This window comes from Tamandua tetradactyla, chromosome 8 (genome assembly GCF_023851605.1).
Source record: "Tamandua tetradactyla isolate mTamTet1 chromosome 8, mTamTet1.pri, whole genome shotgun sequence".
Classification (NCBI taxonomy): Eukaryota; Metazoa; Chordata; class Mammalia; order Pilosa; family Myrmecophagidae; genus Tamandua; species Tamandua tetradactyla.
In genome coordinates, this window is record NC_135334.1 from 48840099 (window position 1) to 48855180 (window position 15082).

General features: G+C 36.5%; 1 protein-coding gene across 1 annotated transcript in view; it reads right to left on the minus strand.

Moving 5' to 3' along the window:
* The window catches only part of HEPHL1 (hephaestin like 1), a 94161-nt gene that overhangs the window by 2166 nt on the left and 76913 nt on the right, over nt 1–15082 (minus strand). Inside the window, exons 15-19 of the mRNA XM_077113239.1 lie at nt 12189–12295; nt 9849–10071; nt 8427–8566; nt 594–756; nt 40–108 (exon numbers count right to left, since the gene is read on the minus strand). Of these exons, the coding sequence (XP_076969354.1) occupies nt 40–108; nt 594–756; nt 8427–8566; nt 9849–10071; nt 12189–12295 (702 nt within the window). The remainder of the gene's footprint in view (nt 1–39; nt 109–593; nt 757–8426; nt 8567–9848; nt 10072–12188; nt 12296–15082) is intronic.

Below are 15082 nucleotides of genomic sequence, written 5' to 3' on the forward strand. Positions count from 1 at the left end.
ATGAATTTACGTTTTGGATGTGGGAGAGGGTATCATTACCGTTGGAAGGCACCGTAGGTGGGGGGGATGCTTCTTCATAAGACTTCGTGGAGTAAGGAATCCTGTTGTCTGGACAAAGAAGGTAAATTGATGGTTTTACAAACAACAGAACAGAGTATTTTTGTGATATGTGCTGCTTTGGGAGTTTTTTTCCATTTCACCAATGAGGACTTCATCCCGCCATTATCTGTGAGTTTTTCCTGGATTCTCACTATGTTGCTTCATACAAGTGCTCATGCTTTTCCTACCCCATCTACCCATCAAGCTTCTGCTCATCCATTAATAGATCCAGTTCAAGCATCACAACCTTTCTGAAATCTTGGCTCATATCCCCAAACAGTTAACCATTTCCTCCAAATGCTGCTACTGAACCCTGTGCTCTGCCCTGTATTATGGCATATGTCCTACTCTATTAAGTCTACATATTTACATATGTCTCTCTTACTTGACTCTGAACTCCGAGACTGTAACTGGATGTTCTCATGCCTCCTGTTTTCAGGGTCTACAGGAAACCTTGTGCTATATCATCTGGCAACACATATAGACAATAGTACCTATGTTCCGGAGGACTGTGTAGGTTGTCTCCATGCCAGCATGAATATGGTCAGACACATGACAGTGTAGCAGCCATGTCCCTGGATGATCTGCAAATAGTTCAATGGTTTGGAACGTCCCAGGAAAAAGATCATATACATCCTCTCGGTAAGCTCTGTCTGTCTGCGGGAAACAAAAAACATAGCCCGGGGCTTTCTTTGTGTAGATACAACAAGAAGAAAAAGAAGAGCAAATAAGCCCACAACAAGCAGAAGGAAGGAAATAATAAAGCTTAAGAGCAGAAATCAATCAAATTCAGAATAGAAACACAATAGAGCTAAATCAAACACCAAAAGCTAGTTCTTTAAACAGATCAATAAAATTTATAGACTTGTGGTAGCCACCTTCCAAGATGACCTCCAATGATCCCAGCCCCCTGGTATTAATAACTTTTGTGGAGGCCCCTCCCATACTTTATTAGGGTAGGTTTGTGTGGCCAATAGCATATGGCAGAAGTGACAGCATGTCATTTCCATGAATAGGTTATAAAAGACTCTGGCTTCTGTCTTAGGTGTGCGTGCCCTCTCACTCTCTCTTTCACTCTCTCAATGAAACTAGTTCCCATGGTGCACCCACACGGCGAAGAGCTGAAGCCTCCACTTGGCAGCCATATGAGTGTGCTTAGATGCAGATTTTCTAGCCCCAGTCACATCTCTGATGACTGTACCCCCAGCTGATATCTTTGTGTATGTGTCTTATTAAAAAATATTTTTATTGAGATATCTTCACACACAGTACAGTCCATTCAAAGTACACAACCAATGCCTCACATTATCATCACATAGTCGTGTATTTATCACCATGATCATTTTAAGGTCATTTGCATAACTCCAGAAAAAGAAATAAAAATAAAAATCTTATACATTCCATACCCCCTGTCCCTCCCTCTCATTGACCACTAGTATTGCTACCCATTTTTTTATCCCTTATCTCCCCCTATTATTTATTAATATTTTTGTCCTTATTTTTTTTAACTCATCTATCCATTCCCTGGATAAAGGAGCATCATACACAAGGTTTTCACAATCACATGCTCACATTATAAAAGCTATATAGTTATATAATTGTCTTCAAGAATCAAGGCTACTGGAATACAGTTCAGTAGTTTCAGGTACTTCCCTCTAGTCACTCCAATACACCATAAACTAAAAACGGATATCTATATAAATGCATGAGAATAACCTCCAGGATAACTCTCGATTCTGAAATCTTTCAGCCACTAAAACTTTATTTTGTCTCATTTCTCTCTTCCCCTTTTTGGTCAAGAAGGCTTTCTCGATCTCATGATGCTAGGTCTCTGCTCATTTGGGAGTCCTGTCCCACATAGGGGGGAGGGCAATGAGTTCACCTGCCGAGTTGGCTTAGAGAGAAAGCCCACACCTGAGCAACAAAAGAGGCTCCCTGGGGGTGACTGTTAGGTATAATTATAAGTAGGCTGAAATTCTCCTTTTCAGGAATAAGTTTCATAGGGGTGAAACCCAAATTGGGGGTTCGGCCTATTGAATTGATTATCCCCAATGCTTTTGAGAATATCAGGAGTTCCCCAGATGGGGAAGTTTAATATTTTCTTCTTTCTCCCAAGTTCCCCAAGGGGACTCTGTATATACTTTTTTATTCTCTGGTTAAATTACTCTGGGATGTATCAGGCCATCACACTAACATGAACAAACCAACAAGGTCCCATACCCTGTTCAAGAGTTCACGCAATTATGGTGTTTGAATAAAGTGACTATATAAATTAAATTAGATAATGTCCTACTTAAAATAAAAATTTTGCACAAAATAAACATCTTTTCCTTTGGTCTCACAAAGAAGTTGAGGATTTAAAATATGGACATCATCCTTTACCCTGTGTTCTGCTCTATAGTCCTATCCAGATCAGCTTCATTCATATCTAGTCAAAGTCTAATGCTTTTTTAAACTTTTTTAACAGTTGCTATATGGGGTAATTCTGACTTTCATAGCTTCAGAGCTCCAACTCTTAGGTGTCATATAAATACGTGAAATTCCAGGGAACAATCAGGTTATACACAAATAGCTCAGTAACTCAGATTTTAAAAATAAGTTACAACTACAGAATAGATGTGACTTCTGTAAGAACTTACAATCTAGGATCCTTTACAATAGGCCCCAACCTAATAACCCATGTTCCCGACTTCAGTTCTCTGAATTTGATATTATAGTTAGTCCATAAGAGTGAGGCATGATAATATTTGTCTTTTTGTTTCTGACATTTGTTTCAACATACTGTCCTTAAGGTTCATTCACCTAGTTACATGTCTCACAACTTCATTCCTTCTTGTATCTGCTTAGTAGTCTATTACATGTATACACCACAGTTTCACCTTCTATTTCTCAGTCGTTGCACCCTTAGGCCCCCACCATTCATTGTGAATCACAAACACTGCCTCCAGTGTGCAAATGTCCATTCGTGTCCCTACGCTCAGTTCTAAAGGGGTTTCAGGATCATATGGCACCCCACCCCTAGCCTCCTGTGGAACCACCACACTGCCCTCCAGGGCTGCACCTCAGCTTCCCTACCAAAGGTGAATAGGTACATCTCTTTCTCCACATTTTCTCTAGCACTTGCTTCTCTCTGGTAATTTTTAAACAGTTTTATTCGTACACTATACAATCCAACCTAAGTAAAAAATCAATAGGTCTTGGTATAATTGCATGGCCATACTTTTGCCACCATAATCTATATACAGACATTTCCTTTTCTTCGCAAAGAATCCCACAGCCCTCCCCCTGTATCCCCCACTTGTTGACATTTAGTTTTGGCATAATGCCTTTGTTACATTCACTGGAAGCATATTACAATGTAACTGTTCACTATAGACACTAGCTTGCATTGATTCTATTTTTTCCTGTATACCATCCCATTTTCAACACCTTGCAATGTTGACATTCATTTGTTCTCCTTCATGCAAAAACATTTTTATATTTGCACATTTAATCACCATCATTGTCCACTCTGGGCGTTCCCAAGTTATACTATCTCAGTCTTTATCCTCTGTCTTTCATGCTGAAAGACATGAAAGAAGGCTTCCCAAGCCCTTCTCCCTCAACCATATTCATATTCAGCTTCATTCAGTGTACTTACATTATTGTGCTACCATCAGATAGTATTGTGCTATCCATTTCTGAATTTTTACAGTCAGTCCTGGTGGACAGTCTCTACCCCTTCACCACCAAATGCCTAATCTCTACCCTCTTTCTGTCTCCAGATAACCTGTGTTCTTAACTTTAATTCTCAAAGTTCACTCATTAATATTAGTTTGTAGCAGTGAGACCATACAGTTTTTGTCCTTTTGTTTATGGCTAATTTCACTCAGCATAATGTCAAGATTCATCCACGTTGTTACATGCTTCATGACTATTCTATCTTACAGCTGTATAATATTCCATTGTATGTATATATCACAGCTTGATAGCCACTCATCTGTTGATGGACATTGGGACTTTTCCATCTCTTGGCAATCATAAATAATGCCGCTGTAAACATCAGTGTGTAGATGTCTATTTGTGCTCTTGTCTTCAGTTCCTCTGAAAAATACCTAGTAATGGGGTTGCTGGGTCATATGGCAATTCTATACTTAGCTTCCTGAGGAACCACCAAGCTATTTTCCAGAGCAGTTGCACCATTTTTCATTCCCACCACAGTGGATAAGTGTACCTCTTTCTTCAAATCTTCTCCAGCACTTGTCATTTTCTGTTTTTTCTTATAATGAACATTCTAGTGGATGTGAGATGATATCTCATTGTGATTTTGATTTGCATCTCCTTAATAGCCAGTGAAGTTGAGTATCTTTTCATGTGCTAGTACCACGCTGTTTTGACCACTGCAGTTTTGAAATATCCCAGCTGACATCTTGATTTAGCCTCATGAGAGATTTTGAATCAAAACCATCCAACTAAACTGATCCTAGATTCCTGACTAATAGAAACTATGAGTTAATGCATGTTTGTTGCTTTAGTCTACTATAATTTGGGGTAATTTGTTATTCAGCAATAGAAAATAATACAAATCTCTTGACAGCCTGACCTAGAAAAAAAAAGAAAAATACACCAACTAAAAACATCAGGAATGAACGGTGGGAATATCACTAAAGCATATGACAATTAAAAGGAATACTATGGACAACAATACTATAACTGAGAAGGCACGGACAAATTCCATAAAAGACACAGACTGTTAAAAGTCACTCAAGAAGAAACACATAAGCTGAATAGCCCTATGACTACTAAAGACATTGAAACTATATTTTTTTAAAAAAACTTCCAACAAATTAAACCCCAGGTCCAGGTGGTTTCATTGGTGAATTCTACAAAACATTAAGGAAGAAATCATAGCAATTCTACACAAACTGTTTCAGAAAATAAAAGTAGAGAAAATGCTTCCAAATCATTTAATTAGGCCAGCATAACCTTGATAACAAAACCAGACAAAGACATAAGCAAGCTACAGAACAATATATCTTATGAACATAGATGCAAAAAAAAAAAACCTGAACAAAATATGAGTAAGTCAAATTCAATAATATATAAAAAGAATAATGCATTATGACCAATTAAGGTTATCCAAGGATGGAAAGCTGGTTTAACATTTGACAATGCATCAATGTAATTCACCACAGACTAAAGAAAATCGATAGACTATCAAAGAAAAATCATTATCATCTCAATCGATGCAGAAAAAAACATTTGATAGAATTCAACATCTGTTCATGATTAAAACCCTCACCACACTAAGAATAGAAGGACACTTCCTCAACCTGGTAATGCAATGTATAAAAAAGTCAACAGAAAATTTTATATTCAATGGTGAATGACTGAATGTCTACCCTCTAAAGTTTATATAAATCAAAGCTGTCCATTTTCACTACTCATTTCAACATTATATTGGTATTCCTAGCTAGTGCAAAAAGGCCAGAAAAGACATTAAAGTTATACAGATTGAAAAGAAAGAAAGAAAACCATCTCTATCCATAGTAATGTGATTGTCTGTGTAGACAATCCTACCAAATCCTACAAAAAAGCTATAAAAACTAAAGTGAGTTTACCAAGGACACGAAGTTAATATACAAAAACCAATGATAGCTCTATGTTCTGACAATGAACAACTAGAAATTCAAATAAAAACAAGACCATTTACACATTCACCAAAACCCACGATATACTTAGGTATGAATCTAACAAAATATATGCAAGCCCTGTACGCTGAAAACTATAAAACACTGATAAAAGAAATCAAAGAAGATCTGAATAATTGGAGAGATAAGTATGTTCATGGATTGGAAGACTCAATATTGTTAAGATAGCAATTATCCCCAAACCACTATAGAGTCAATGCAATTCCAATCTAAATTGCAGCAGGATTTTTTTTTAATAGAAATCAATAGCTGTTTCTAAAATTTCTATAGGAACGCAAATATACAGAATAGCTTAAACAATCACCACCTAATTTCAAAACTTACTGTAACACTAAAGTAATCGATACAGTGTGGTATTCAAGAAAGGAAAGGTATATTGATCAATGAAAGCCCAGAAAAAGACACCACACACATATGGGCTATTGATTTTGACCAAAGTGCACTGGCAGTTTAATGGGGAGAAGGACAGTCCTTTCAGTGAATGGTGATGGAACAATCGGATGTCCAGATGTAAAAAAATGAACCATAATCCATACACTGGACCGTACATGAACACTGACTTAAAATGGATCAGAGATCTAAATATAAAATCTAAAAAGATAACATTTTTACAAGAAAACATAGAAGAAAGTCTTTGTGACCCCGAATTAGGTAAAGTTCTCCAATATAACACTAAAAGCATGATCTATAAAAGAAAAATATGATAAATTGAACTTCTACAAAATTAAGAACTTCCTCTCTTGGAAACACACTGTTAAGAGAATGAAAAGATAACCCACAGACTGGGAGCAAATATTTGCAGATTACATAGCTGATAAAGGTTTTGTATACAGAATATATCAAGTCCTCAAAGTCAACAATAAGGTAACAAAGCACCCAGTTAAAAAAATGGGCACAAAATTTGGACACTTTACCAAAGAAGACTTATAGATGGCAGGCAATAAATAAGCACCCGAAAAGATGTTCAATATCATTAAGCCATTAAAAAGTACAAATAAAGAACAATGAGATATGACTTAATAGAATGGCTAAAAAATATTAAAGTAAAATAAAAATGGACAATACCAAAGGTTGATGTGGATATGGGAAAACTGGAACTGTCATCTATTTCTGGTAGGAATGCAAAATGGTACTGCCTCCTTGGAAAATAGTTTCTTAAACAGTTAAACATACCCTCACCACATGTCCCAGCATCCCACTATTAGGTATTTTCTCTAAATCAATGAAAGCTTATGTTCTCACAAAAACATGTATTCAAATGTTTATTGTGAATTTATTTGTCATAGCCCCAAACTGGGAACAACCCAGATGCCCCCAGTGGAGGAATAAATAAACTACAATATATTCATAAAATGGAATATCACTCAACAATCGAAAGAAACAAAATACTAATACACAAAACATGAAATTCAAATGCCTTATAATAACTGAAACAAGCCAAAATGCTACGTATTGTATGATTCCACTATTATGACATTCTAGAGAAGGCAAAGCCATAGACATATAAAACAGAAAGTGGTTGACTTTAAAGGGAGCACAGGACAATTTGGGGGGGGTGTGATGAAAATATAATTTTATTGGCGGTCATTACAACAATGTATGCATTTGTCAAAACTTGCAGAACTTTACACTAAATCAAGGGAATTTTATTCTGTGAATAATACCTTAATTTTTAAGAAGTTTATATAATTACATACATAAACTTTTAAATAATTATATATTTTTTCAATTTAAATATAACTTCTTAAATGTGGTTTGAAAAAGTCATATTCTGAAAAACAACATAGCCATTTAAAACATGAAGCTTCCTAATCATCACAGGCATGCACAGGTGTCCTAAACTGATGTTGAATAAATAGACAGAGGGAAGAGGATATTAGAGGTTTTATTTGTTAGTTTATTCTTTTATAGTTGGAAAAGGGCCAATGCAGGTTTTCCCCACAGATTAGATGTGATTATTCTTTTCTATTCTACTTCTTTATAGATGGCGTTGGTAACCTGCAAAGAGACTATTTTGACCTTATCTCTAAAGATTATGATTCAGCATATCTGTTTCTTAAACAGCTTCCCAGGTGTATAGCTGGACAGCCAGTACCACCCATATTGTACAGCTTGATGCTAGATAGGCAGAAGGTCACACACGGTCCAGCCCAGCTCACTAGGGCAAGGGTCAAGACAAAGTTTTGGAGCCTAAGCCAGAGGTAGAAATATCTTCTTTACTGAACAGGGCTATTCTGTTAGTTAACAACACAGAAAAAAAAGGGGGGGTGGGGTTAGGGGATGGGGGAGGAAAGGGAAAGGAAAAAGGAAGGGTCAGGAAATGGGAACAAATACTCTGACTACTTTCGAGTACATGTAACAGGATAATCCAGGGCAGTCGGGATATTCTCATATAAATTATAACAACTCTCATGTGAGGCTCAGAGAACTTTTACAAGTACAATAAAATACATATACATATTAAGAAATATCTATCATGGGAAGGGTATAATTACATCATTCAGTTCCATTCTCCAATATGAACCACCACCCTTCACAAGTATTATTGGTAAGCAACCCTCTTTTTCCATGTTGGACATACATTGAAACTATGAGTTATTAAAAAAGTCTTCCCCAAAGCATTTTCTTTATACTTACTTTGAAAAGAAAGCTCTCAGCATGATAATGGATGGTATGTATGTCTATCTCGCTTCCTATTCCTAACAAATACCAGTTTGTCATTGAATCTTCATTCATTATGAGGCCATGGAGATTCCCAAAAATCTTTCCATTAATAGCTAAGAAAGTAAAAATAAAGTAGCCTTTGATTAGTGAGAAGGCACTCATTAGTTTTTAGAAATCGGTTCAAGAACAACTTTAGGTCATCAATATTTTCATCAGCTTGATAAATGTGTAACAATCTCACTCATATTTACTAATGTTTCAACCATCCTAGACCCCCAATTCAAATTACTAAGAAATCCTTATACCAAAAAGAGCCAGAAAAGTGAAATAGTTTATTTTTAAAAGATACATCTTAGGTGGCAGTGTTTGTCTCTTCATTTGTTTGTTTATGCAGCATATCTCTTAATGAAGCAGATTACAAACTCATGTGTAAGGTAGCCAGACTTAGGCCATTCCACAGATGAGCAGACTAAACAACAAGGAATCAAGCATCTATAAATCAAACCTGAATGAATTAGAAACTACTTGCTTAATAGCTCACTTTCTGAGTACTAGTTTGGAGTAAATTCCTAGGCCTGACTGAATCTCCAAAAGGAGAGTTTCACCTGGGCTGAGCCCATAAATTTTAACAATGACTAAAGCAAGGTTTGGTGGTGACTCCCACTCTTTCTCTTTCTACTGACCTTTTATTTTGTGCATTATGGTACAGCCAAATAACAAATTATGTCGAGTGACATTCATTAGAAGTAAAGGACAGTAACAAACTTTTGGGAGTGGGAAGCAAAATTGGTAGAGGAAAGGATAGATGAACTGGAAGTAAGCTAGTATATTTTAATCTAATTTAACAGTGAGCTCGCTTTATGACCTTGGGCAAAGCCTATCTTTCTGTGCACTCATGGTCAAAAGGAGACCTTGGTGAAATAGTGTGGCTGCTTCAATTAGAACACATTACTCATACAAGAAAAAAAAATTAAATTATATAGAATTAAATAACATAAACTCATTAAAAGAGAAATTCGGTTAATGGTGTTTCCCGTCCTGGAGACAATTAAACCAGGACCTTAAAAGTGACCAAATAGAAGTTATGGTCTGTTCTTACAGAAATATGCCACCAAATGATAATTCATTTAAAAAATTACTTCAGAGTCTTCTAGTTTAGGGATTCCACCCTTCAGTGATAGAGGTTCCTAAACAGTTAGTCCAAAGATTCAGTAACCTTGCTGCCAGATCAGGCTGGGCTGGCTCACTCTGAAGGAAAACTTTAGAGGACTTTCTTCAGTTCAGGTGCCCCTGGGTATGGGAAAAGTCTTAGAGAAGGAGACTGGGGGCCTCCAGTTATAGGAATTTTTCTGAGCTCATCTCAACAATGGTCTTCATTCTAAACCCCTGATATACCATGCATTTTGTTGCTCTCCTCGAAATCATCAGTGTGCTTAAAATCTCGTGGATCTTTATTGAGATACTTCTTAATATTATCATCCAGATACCAGGATTCATTCTCATTAAATACCAAAAATAAGAGAGCAAATTCATAATCAACATCACTTCTTCTTCCCTTTTCATTCAACACCCCTTCTCTGCATGTAATCAGAGGACCCAGCAAACCACTATATGTATCCTGAAAGAAAAAGAAACCAAATTAGAAGAGCCTTTAAATAATTTCATAATATAGATTGAGTGCGTATACAAAAATCATTGTAAAAGACTATTGACTATTGACTGTGAATATAAGTACTGAGAATCCATGAAAAATCAGGTATCTTTATGAAAATTTAAGGGTGTACCTAAAAATTTACTACAGGTGAGCACCTTGAGGGCTAAGACTGTGCCTCTTGTTCATCCCTGAGTCTTCAGAGCCTAGCACAATGTCTAGCACATAGAAGGTATTCAAAAAATATTTGTTGAATAAATGAATGCTTATTTTTAATTTCCTGTTTGCTTTCAGGTGAGACTATATTTATAACTATATACATACCCCCTTTCTATGAGAAAACGTGAACAGGGTTATTAGTAAATGATAGGGGACCACGGATGACCTTCAAGTCAAGTCTTTTGAGTCCTGAGCTCTCTCTTGAGGGAAAATACCCACATTCCTAATTGCCTACTTGGATGTTCCACCTGGGTATGCTTCCTGCAATACTTCAATCTACTAAACATGTCCAAAATAGAATTTATTAGTCCTCTCAAATCATTTCCTCCTATTTTTCTATTTCTGTTCATAACATTATCATATACCCTGTCATTTATGTCAGAAAACTTTATTTCAGTGTTTAATTCCTTCTTCTTCATCTGCTCTCTCATGCAGTTTGTTGTCAAACCCTACTTTTTTTTTCCTTCACAATGCATCTCTACTCTTTGACTTCCTTTCCATTCCATCTGCCACCATACTAGCACAAGATTTTAATACCTTACCCTGCACTAGAAATTGGTTCCTCCCTTGTCTCTGGCTGATCCTACCTCTGGCCCATTCTGCTGTCCATCATCAGATTAATCTCATCACTCCCACATCTAAAAGTCCTCAGTGATTTTCCGTGGCCTACAGAATAAAGTACAAATCCTTGACAAGTCCTGTCCACTCTTCCAAACAAACTTTTCTAGCTTAAGCTCTCATTGCACTCCTTTTGTGCCCAATATAATAGCCAAATTCAGCATTTCTCAAATGTACCTTCTTCTTTCTGATCTTCAGCTTTCCTTATAATGCTCTCACCCCCTATAGTAACTTGGATACCCCACCACTCCTATGGAACACATCAGATTCAGAGTTGTTTGTGTTTTGACATGCTTTATTTTCCCTACAGTTTTAAGCTTCTTCAAGACAAGAATATGTGCAGTCTTTGTAGTACTTTGTAGCATACTCAAATACTTGTAGTACTCAAATATTTGTTGAACTGCATGACTGAATAAACAGATGTTTTTCCTGTAATTCCAAGATGTAAAGTTTTTTTAAGTTTATTTTTTCGTGTCAATTATATCTATCTTCTAAACTCTCACACTGTCTGTTATAACTCAAGGACGTTCACATCTAAAATGAAAGTTAAGATAATCCTTCACTGTTTTTTTCGTAATAGCCTATGTTCACATTTTATATCGCATATTACTTTAGTTTGAACTTTGGTTCATGGCACATAATTAATGACTGTAGTTGTTTCACATATGTACATCTGACTCAACTTCAGTATTAATGTTTACCTTTTATCTCTAAATGAAGTTAGCCTATTTATATCATTCAAATAGTTTTATAGCTTCAGTTACTACGGGTAGAATGTGCTTTCTTTTCCAGATCCTGGTAATAGTGCTAACATTTTTTAAATTAATAGATTTCACACATCCCAAAACATGTTAAACATTATATTAAAAATACATTTATTTTATTGTTATCTATTTACATATCCTCTTTTTGCTTCAAACTATCTTGCAAATTCTAAACTTGGTAATTAAAACACTGAGCTTCCCTACTCCCCCATATTTTAAATCAAGGGTCAGCAAACTTTTTCTGTAAAGGGCTAGATAGTAAATATTTTTTATTTTGTGGGCCACGTTGTCTGTTGCAGCTACTCAAGTCAATCACAGACAGTGTAAATGAATGTGTATGACTGGATTTGGCCAATGGGCCTGTTGAGACACCTGTTTAAAATCATTATATCTTGTCACATACATATACACCCAAGTTGTAATGATTTAAATAGTTAACTTAAAGCCATATTACTTTCAGCACTTTGGTTCTCTCCATCTTACCTTCACAAAGTTTGCTGTTGAATAGTACACCCATGGAATACAATTTGGGTCAGAGGGCCCTGGGCCTGACCTTTTAGGGATATTCCATCTGTATGTTTTTACTTCTCCTGAAATAAATGAGAGAAAATAAAATATACCAGTGTTACCTCTGTTTGAGATGATTTACCTGAAGAAATTAAAACAGGTCTTTATATATTTTGGTCCATATTTACTCTTGGAGAGAATTATCCATTCATTAGAAATTCCCATTCAACTCACTTTTTTATTTTCTATTGCTTCAAAATGACAGATTTTTCATTTTGGTCCCTAGTCTTCCCTCTAGTTTGCCAACTGGTGTGTATTTGAGAAATGAAGACTGATTTTATAGCTCACTGTTTTTTCTCCCCAAATTTTCTATCACCCTACCCAGAGCTGTCCTTGAGCACACCGACTTTATTCACCATGAGCTACAACCTGGGGCGCACTATAAACTCACTGCTCAGGCCATACCCCAGACCAACTAAATAAGAGTATCTGGGGTCTGGGACCCAGGCATCTTAGTATTAGAAAAAAAAAATCTTTTTAGATGATTCTAATAGGCAGGCAAGTAAGATTCAGATAGAACTAGGGAGAATCAGAGAGAGTTCAAATCTCAGCCCGACTACTTCTAATGCTCCAACATACGAAAAGTTATTTAATTTCATTGACCTTTAGTCTCATTGCCTGTAAAGTGCGTTAGTCCTCTTAGTTTTCAGATTGTTGTGAGGATTAAATGACATAATGAAATTAAAGGAACTGGGGTAGTGCCTCACCCAGAAGACAGTCAATAAATGTTAGTCCTTAGATATATAATAATAAATGTATGCATATCCTCTGACCCAGAGCCTGGCTCAGAGGAGGCATCTACATATCAAGATAGCCATGATGTAAAGTCCAAATACAAGCCACATTTAAATCATTATCTCATTTGATAATATCTAGGGCCCATTCCCACCCCATGAGGATGAACAACCTACAGTTGAATATGAGTCACAAAGCAAACGAAAGTAATGCTTATATATAACTTAGCTCCATTTTTGTGAATATATCAACAGGTTAGTGCTATAACTTTACCTCTAGTTTCCATTAAGTTTCATTAAACTTCTATGTGTTGTTAATTGCAAGATAAACAGCTGATATTTAACTGCCTAATGTATGTGGCTCTAGGGGTGATGTTTTTGATGTTGGGATGATCCACTGTTCACCCCAAAAGTCAGCCCAGCTCTGAACATAAATATGCTTAGCAGGTATTTGTTGAGTTATTGAATAATAAAAAAAAAGAGGAAATAAAAAAAAAGGAATATTGACAGAGGACAATTGTGATTCTAGTTTGCTCTCCTTATGCATGCGCAGATAAATTTCTCCTCTAATTTTCTTGGACTTCCTACCCAAAGTTGATTTCTATTCCTACCCTTAATCTCTGGGTCTCCCAAACCTTATGGGGACTCTTTCCCTCTGAGCCCTAGTATGAAAAAATGCTCCATAGCCACATTCTAGTCTATTCTCCTTCCTGCCCCCTTGGCCCTCACATCAAGGACTCTTGAAAGACCAGTCGGCATTGAAGGGCCATGATCCTTGCCAATCTTCACCATCAAACATAGCACCCAGTGAGGGGGAAGTCACCCCAGCTTGCCCATAGTCCTACCAGAGCTACCTCCAATGACTGATTTGTGTCTTTATTCCTCCCTCTGTAATTGTTTTTCAACAATCAAAAAAGAATAATTTTTTTCTTTTTTGCCTAAATTTTAAGTATTCTTCCTCTTTATCAAAACAAGACATTCATTGTAGAAAATGCAGAAAGGACAAAAAAATGTGAAATAGAAGAGTATCACCCTGTGTCAGTTTGAAAGGATTTATGTACCCTAGAAAAGCCATGTTTTAATCCTAATCAATCTTATGGGGGCAATTATTTCTTCTAATCCTTATTCAGTACTGTAGGTTGGAAACTTGACTGGGTTATCTCCACAGAGATGTGACTCAATCAATTGTAGGTGTTAAATTCAATTAGATGGAGGTGTGTCTCCACCCATTCTATATGGGTCTTGATTAGTTTATGGGGATCCTATAAAAGAGGAGACATTTTTGGAGAGAATGCCTTTTGAGAATGACGAGAAAGCCACAGTAGAGCCGAGCAGAGACACATGACCGAGAGAACCAGAGTCCATCAGCCAGCGACCTTTGGCGATTCTGAGAGAGCGAAGAAGGAGACAGAATGATGACAGCTATGAAGCAGAATCCACCAGCCAGCAACCTTTGGAGATGAAGGAGAATGGCCCTGGGGGAGCTTCGTGAAGCAAAAGGCCTGAAGAGGAAGCTTTGCCATGTGCCTTTCCACTTAAGAGAGAAACCCTGAACTTCATCAGCCTTCTTGAATCAAAGTATCTTTCCCTGGATGCCTTAGATTGGACATTTCTATAGACTTGCTTTAATAGGGACATTTTCATGACCTTAGAACTGTAAACTTGTAACTTATTCAATTCCCCCTTTTTTAAAAAACCATTCTATTTCTGGTATATTGCATTCTGGCAGCTAACAAACTAGAACACACCCTAACTGCCATTCTAACTGCCACCCAAAGCACCACACCAAAGATATGACCATTATTAACATTTTGACTCATTTCTCTTTTAGCCTCTTTTCTACACATGTATTTTGCTGAACATGATACCATAATTCTTTCCCATGTACATTAAAAACCTTTTAAAATATACTTTAATAGCTGCATAAGATCCTACTATAAGGATATTCCAAATTCTCCTTAATTATTCCCCTACTGACATTTAGGATGTTCATAAGATTTTCTTGAAGTAGCATAGCCTTCTGATACTGGGGGTGGGAGTGATAGAAGTTGGAATTTAGTCAGTGAAGATTTTCCT